General features: G+C 34.6%; 1 protein-coding gene across 1 annotated transcript in view; it reads left to right on the top strand.

The window, feature by feature from the left end:
* LOC107671282 (kalirin-like) overlaps positions 1 to 8182 on the top strand; it is a 188577-nt gene that overhangs the window by 172247 nt on the left and 8148 nt on the right. The window contains exons 21-22 of the mRNA XM_016464176.1: positions 1632 to 1754; positions 1917 to 2099. Coding sequence (XP_016319662.1) covers positions 1632 to 1754; positions 1917 to 2099 — 306 coding nt within the window. The remainder of the gene's footprint in view (positions 1 to 1631; positions 1755 to 1916; positions 2100 to 8182) is intronic.

Genomic DNA, 8182 nt, shown 5'->3' with positions numbered 1-8182 from the left:
GTGTGTGTGTGTGTGTGTGTGTGTGTGTGTGTGTGTGTGTGTGTGTGTGTGTGTGTGTTTTTGTAGACTCTAGTAACTGCACTTTTGTGGTTTGTGCATTCACATTTATCTGTGTGAAAGAGTATGTTTGTGTTGTTCTTTTGTGGGTGCGCATGCTTTGTGTCCTGTAAATGTACACTCGTGCTTTTAATCCAAATACACGCTGAAAAGGATGTGACTCTAAGCAATCTCTAATGAAACCGGTCGGGTTTTCTCTGTAGCTGTTTTGAACTTAGGCTACTGTATGAAGGCATTCGTTTACTGGATCCTTGGACTGAAAAGTTTACAGAAGTTTACCGGTTTAAAAAATCTAATCGCAAAAACATGCTTCTTTTCCTTTTTAAAGTATTGTTTTCATTATAATGTACTGATTCAAATTAGTAGTCAATAATTAAATATTATTTTATCACCCCTGATCTCCCCTGACATGCACTCACGCCCCAGACCGACTCCGCTTGCATTCACGTGATTTGTCGAGATGAGAGGCGGGCGCGGGCGCAATTATCAATCAAATTTAAAGGGAAGCCGGTGCATCCTGACTTTACTGGTCTTTACTGGGTATGTTTAGGGAATATTGGCATTTATTTACATGTGATTTGATTAGCTAGTCATGGTGAGCTGTCATGATTTTGGCTAATGCAGGACACTAATGAATAATGCACATCAGAGGGGATTTAGAAGTGGGTATATGCAAAGCCGACTGATAAAGAAGTGGGTATATGCCGTATACCTGTGTATACCCTCCACTACACCACTGGTAACAACCCATACAGCATTTCAAAATATACACAAAAAAATGGCCAAAAATATATTTGCTAAAATATGTTTACAAATATATTTTTGGCCTTTTTTAATTTTATGAATGCATGCATGTATGTATGTATGTATGTATGTATGTATGTATTTATTTATTTTATTTTTTTGGGAGGTGGGGGTATTTTGAAAATATATTATAAAAATATAAATATATTAAAAACATATAAAACATATGTTTTGCGCTATATTTTTCAAAGCAATAAAATAACTCTGCATGTGTCACATTTGAAGAAAAACTTTGTTGTCTATAAAACGTATGAACATATAACACATTTAAATTAAATTCAAACTACTGCTACTCTGAGATTGGAAATGTATTTTCTTGCCCCTGAAATACATTTTGTAATATATTTTGGTATACAGTATGAGTGTTGAAACAAAAAATATTTTCTATTTCAAAAATGTTTTTCATTGAACTATATATTGATCACTTATTTATTCTTTTATTTATTCATTCATACATTCATTCATTTACTTTGCCGTATGGGAAATTAGGTTAGATTGGTATGTGTTTGTTTTTAAGGAAATTTTCATATTTGTACGCTGATGTTTTTAATCTTACCACCTTCCCCATTCACACTACAAAGCTGTCCGAGTTTACTCATAACACACACACACATATATATATATATGTGTGTGTGTGTGTGTGTGTGTGCTGGCAGATGTAGTACCATTACATTGCATTCCGATCATTAGTTCACACATTCACTTTGGTAAGAGTATTAGAATATTCTATATTGGGTCTTTGTGTGTGAGTCTGTCTGTCTCTGTGTCAGGCATTAGAGTGGATCGAGGAGGCAGGTGAGGTGTATCTCACCTCTCACACGTCCCCAGGAGACTCGGTGGAGAAAACTCAGGAACTGCTGAGAGAATATGAAGAATTCCGCATCTCTGCCAAGGTACAGAGGCACAAACACTTCCCCTCACCTCTTCCTCTTGCTTTTCATGTTCGTCTCTAATGTGTGACACATGCAGCCACTTGAACTCTTCGAGCAAGTCATTATTTTGAGCGTAATTAACAAACCGCACGCTCACACACATAATGTCCATGTGTGCCACAGCAAACAAAGGAGAAAGTGAAGATGTTGATCCAGCTGGCAGATAATTTTGTGGAGAAAGGGCACACGCATGTCACCGAGCTGAAGAAGTGGGTGTCAGCAGTGGACAAGCGCTACAGAGATTTCTCCCTGCGAATGAGCAAATACCGCTGCAGTCTGGAGAACACGCTGGGCATCAGCTCTGAGGTACTGCACCTAGCCAAAAATTATTATCATTATGTAGATCATTTTACATAATAATAATAATAACTAGATAAAAAAGTTTGTAGAAAAACTTTAAGTTGGCTTGAAAAAGCCTAGCCAGAAATTCTGCAGAAGTTTTAAAAGCTTGAAGTTGAAAGGTTTTCAGTTTGAAATAGTTAAGTTTTAATTTAGTAGTTTTTAAAAGCTAAAAAAAACAGCTAAAACCAGCTCATTAAAGCGAAAACCAGCTAAAACCAGCTGATTTAGCAACAAAAGCTAAAAACCAGCTAAAACCAGCCGATTTAGCAACGAAAGCTACAAACCAGCTAAAACCAGCTGATTTAGCAACAAAAGCTTAAAACCAGTTGATTTAGCAAAAAAAATGGCTAAAACCATTTAAAACCAGCTGATTTAGCAACAAAAGCTAAAATACAGCTAAAACCAGTTTATTTAGCAACAAAAGCTGAAAACCAGTTGATTTAGAGGAAAAAAATGGCTAAAACCATTTAAAACCAGTTGATTTAGCAAAACCCCGCTTAAAACCAGCTGATTCAATAAAAAAAAACAGCTAAAATCCAGTTAAACCCAGCTAAAGCCAGGCCATTTAGCAAAAACCAGTTAAAACTAGCTTATTTATTAACAAAAACAACTGAAAACCAGCTAAAACCACTTGATTTAGAAAAAACAACTGCTAGACAGAAAAGTGTGTAGACAAACTTTAAGTTGGCTTGAAAAAGCCTAGCCAGAAAGTCTGAAGTAGTTTTAAAAGCTTGAAGTTGAAAGGTTTTCAGTTTGAAATAGTTAAGTTTTAATTTAGTAGTTTTTAAAAGCTAAAAAAAACAGCTAAAACCAGCTCATTAAAGCGAAAACCAGCTAAAACCAGCTGATTTAGCAACAAAAATGGCTAAAATCATTTAAAACCAGTTGATTTAGCAAAAACCAGCTTAAAACCAGCTGATTCAATAAAAAAAACAGCTAAAATCCAGTTAAACCCAGCTAAAACCAGGTCATATAGCAAAAACCAGTTAAAACTAGCTCATTTATTAACAAAAACAACTGAAACCCAGCTAAAACCACTTGATTTAGAAAAAAAACAACTGCTAGACAGAAAAGTTTGTATACAAACTTTAAGTTGTCTAATGTATTAATAATAATAATAGTAATAATTCTTATTAATATTAATTATTAATGATAATTTTATTTAGTAGCCCATTAACCTGTATATAGTTTTATATATATATATATATATATATATATATATATATGAAATTGCCCAGCAACTTTATCCTATAGTTCATTTAATATTAACTTATAGGCCTAAACATTTTATACATTTATGTTTAATTATAAATTCAAGGTATGTGAATATTAAAAATAGGAATTATACATTCTATACAGTTTATGATCTTATATCAGCTACTTATATATTTTATATAATCAAAGTATTCTTTCACTGACAAGTACTGCTATGGTCTTCTGATATATATTGCATCCCTGTTGAATAGTGGTCTTTGTCAGAAACTCATGTGCAATATATAGATGCTTTTGTATGCTGTACCCATACACATCATAACATGTTTGACCTTGGTCAGTGCCATCACTAACACCCCAAGTTAAGCGGGAAAGGGTGAGAAAGAAAGATTGCAAATGAGCGAATGGGGTGAAAGAGGGTGTGAGCATGAGAGAGAGAGTAAAAGCTGTAGCTTGAGCAAAAAGGTCAAACACATTAAAGCCTTTTGATATTTTCACCAGACGAACACACACATACTTAAAGCTCTTTAAATCCCTTCAGACCAGGGTGCATGTGCCATTTTATCACTGTTCTCCCTGGATAGCACTTACATAGCAAAAGCTACAACAAGGCCGCAGCGTCTGACTGGCTTTCTCCATCTCTTTATTTGCCTCTCATGTCTGAATTTCTCTCCTCTATAACAGCGATTCATTCTATCAACAAATTAACTGTCCTTGAGTTCAAGAACTGATTTTGTAAAGCTATTAAACAATGTTTTGTTCTTTCAGATATTTCAACATATGCACAACAAGTGAAACTGTAAGAGGCAGAAAAAAACTGAAACACAGCTGAGAGCAGATATAAATAATGTGCATATGGATTCACAACAGGTGTGTGGGATTCAGTGATTAGTGAGAGAGAAAGAGAGATTAGGAGTCTGTATGTCTCTCAACAGTGTTCGGCAGCAGTGTCTCTACTAATAGCGAAATGTAAAGTTTATCTGCTTTAATAACAGCAATATTACCACCTCCATACTGAGCAATGCAATTTAACTTTTCAGTTGCAAACTGTATTACCTTAAAAGTCAATCACTGGGCAGAGATGACAACAATATTCTATGCACGTCTGTCTGTACTTCATATGTGTCTGTGCACGGAGAGAGCGCAGGAGATAGCAAGCACGCTTTGCATAAATAAAAAACATAGGTTACACACACATACATATATATATATATATATATATATAAAATCATAATACAAAAATAAAACAATGCAAATATTACAAAATAAAAGTGTGTATAAATCACTTGTTTTTCTAAAGTAAAACTGTCCAACTGCGATGCCATCAGGTAGATTAAAGTTACAGCGGGAGTCCGCGTCTCTCTTGCCTTCCCTAAGCCCAATAGGTTTTAACAGACCCCCTGTGTGGTGAGTTTGGTGGGGGGCAATTGAAAATGAATGCAGGAAGTCACGTGAGAGGTGAGTTTGGTGGGGGGCAATTGAAAATGAATGCAGGAAGTCACGTGAGAGGTGAGTTTGGTGGGGGGCAATTGAAAATGAATGCAGGAAGTCACGTGAGAGGTGAGTTTGGTGGGGGGCAATTGAAAATGAATGCAGGAAGTCACGTGAGAGGAGGCAATGCGATATGATACAATATGATACGATTGGATATGACTGGTTATTCGTACGCACTCCATGTTCGCGAATCAGTCTGAATGAACAATATAATTGTGTTAATGGGAAGACTAATAAAAAGGTAAGTAAACAACTCACACACTTATATATCACCATTGTCAAGTCAAAATCAAACTTCAAATGGCCTAAAAAAAGATCTGTTTTAGTGAGCAATCAGCTCGTTGAAATTAAAGGTACATCTCCGTGTCTGTGACCCGTGTTTAACGAGCTCTGATGACTGATGTTCAAAAATAAGTTTATTTTTAAAAAGAACAGCTGAACATCAGTTCATAAATAAAATATATAATTGCTTAAATAAAATATATTGTTTAAATTGTTACTGCCTTGAGTTATTATTTTGGAACAAATATAAAAAGCTTAAAAGCACTAAAGTGATAAGATTTATACTTGGTTTTAATAAATAGAATAGCCTATTAATTACATTGTTAATGTAAAAATACAAAATAGATTTTTATTCTGGTAGTGTAAGTAATACTTATTTAACCAAGAAAATGTGACTGGGACATGAATTTACATTAAATATAAAAACAAACACACACACTTAAAAAATGTGAGGATTTGCCACCTCATTTCAAAACACCACTGCACGCCACTGATATACACATACATACATACATACATACATATACACACACACATGTATTAACAATATGCATAAATGCAGCTGTGAGTCCTGATAATTTGTTTGTGAGTTCAGTTATAGAATGTGGATGTCAATCCCGTACACAAGCGAAATGAACGCAACCGTATTATTGACTCAAATACAGGACTGACAACCCTATTCTGCTGCTGTGTGAACATAGCCTGTATTATAAATGACATGACACAATGTTCAGAAAAAAAAATCACATTAAATATTTTCAGTCAGATTTATAATGTATCAAGTAATTTGTATAATTTAATGTAACATCATTTATATAACACACATGCATACATACAAATACATAAAAACACACATACAAACATAAATACATCAGTAATTCTGCATGGAAATGGTCTTACACACATATGGGTGTGCATGGTAATGATTGTCAGCAATCATTATAACTGTCTGATTGTTATTATTACATGGATATCACACATAGGCCTGCTTTGCATTCCTGGTCATGCTGTCCTTAACAAATTAACAACACAAGCACGTGAAACTCTGTACAATTAATTACAATAGCAAAGTGCATAAAACGGTAAAATAATATACTCTGGAATGTAATTGCTGCTTTATTATGATTAAGAGGTTAATCAGTACCTGACTGTGCTGACAGCTATGTTTGGCCAGTCTTGGGTTTTCACATGCTCAAAACTGCCATTGCAAGGTTGTTGGCTGCCTTACAATTCAATTTGGAGCTTCAAAAGTTGCATTGCAATAAGACTTGCTCTGTCATTTTGTCTCTGGCCGTGTGCTAAGCAAATTAAATTGTCCGGCATCATATGTTAAATGTCATTTTCAGCATTTTTTTAAGGATAACAGCTACTTTTATATACTGCAAAGCAGTTTTGCCACAATACTTGATAATGCCATTGAGAGACGGAGAGAATAAAATCAGAACAAATCTACACTGACATTGCTGGTTAATGTTACATTCGTTTTTGGACCAAAATAACTCAAAATGATGAATAAATAATGCAGGTGAAATGGGAATGCAGTGCTGACTGCTGGAGCATGAGCAAGTTTCGGCTCTGTTTGTCCTGTCATTGTGCTTTAGATTAACGTCACACTCTCTGCTTAGCGTGTTTGCAGAAGTAACCAGCATCCTCTATAATTGAGCACTAAACATTGCACACTTTTGATTATCAATGCATGAATGCAGCAGAGATGCTAGTGCCTTCACAGGGTGCCAGAAAAGTCTGTCAGAAATTCTTGGTAGAATTACAGTGTGACATCAATTTATGTTTATATTCTCCATCTGCAGTTAGAGCCCAGTAGGGAGCCGAGCCCTGAGCACAAACACAGGCACGCTAAGCTTTTTTCAACCCTGATAATTATAACGTCAGTCATATTTCAACCAAACCCAATGCATGTGACAGCAGTCACAGGCCACCATCATCAGCAAATGTTGGCTTATTAGGCCATATTTCACGAAACAAATATGCCTGGGGCATCTTTACAAATATCAAAGATGCCTATGGTTCTCAATAATCTCGAGTCTGATCTAGAGTGTAATTGTTCTACACGTCTAATCCTGCCCTTTCTACCCCTTTCGAGCAAACCAGCTAAAACCAGCTGATTTAGCAACAAAAGCTAAAATACAGCTAAAACCAGTTTATTTAGCAACAAAAGCTGAAAACCAGTTGATTTAGAGGAAAAAAATGGCTAAAACCATTTAAAACCAGCTGATTTAGCAACAAAAGCTAAAATACAGCTAAAACCAGTTTATTTAGCAACAAAAGCTGAAAACCAGTTGATTTAGAGGAAAAAAATGGCTAAAACCATTTAAAACCAGTTGATTTAGCAAAACCCCGCTTAAAACCAGCTGATTCAATAAAAAAAAACAGCTAAAATCCAGTTAAACCCAGCTAAAGCCAGGCCATTTAGCAAAAACCAGTTAAAACTAGCTTATTTATTAACAAAAACAACTGAAAACCAGCTAAAACCACTTGATTTAGAAAAAACAACTGCTAGACAGAAAAGTGTGTAGACAAACTTTAAGTTGGCTTGAAAAAGCCTAGCCAGAAAGTCTGAAGTAGTTTTAAAAGCTTGAAGTTGAAAGGTTTTCAGTTTGAAATAGTTAAGTTTTAATTTACTAGTTTGTAAAAGCTAAAAAAAAAACAGCTAAATCCAGCTCATTAAAGCGAAAACCAGCTAAAACCAGCTGATTTAGCAACAAAAATGGCTAAAATCATTTAAAACCAGTTGATTTAGCAAAAACCAGCTTAAAACCAGCTGATTCAATAAAAAAAACAGCTAAAATCCAGTTAAACCCAGCTAAAACCAGGTCATATAGCAAAAACCAGTTAAAACTAGCTCATTTATTAACAAAAACAACTGAAACCCAGCTAAAACCACTTGATTTAGAAAAAAAACAACTGCTAGACAGAAAAGTTTGTATACAAACTTTAAGTTGTCTAATGTATTAATAATAATAATAGTAATAATTCTTATTAATATTAATTATTAATGATAATTTTATTTAGTAGCCCATTAACCTGTATATAGTTTTATA

This window comes from Sinocyclocheilus anshuiensis, unplaced genomic scaffold, assembly GCF_001515605.1.
Source record: "Sinocyclocheilus anshuiensis isolate Anshui unplaced genomic scaffold, SAMN03320099.WGS_v1.1 scaffold284, whole genome shotgun sequence".
NCBI lineage: Eukaryota > Metazoa > Chordata > Actinopteri > Cypriniformes > Cyprinidae > Sinocyclocheilus > Sinocyclocheilus anshuiensis.
The sequence above is the reverse complement of the archived record's forward strand: the minus strand, read 5'-3'. Positions and strand labels throughout refer to the sequence as shown.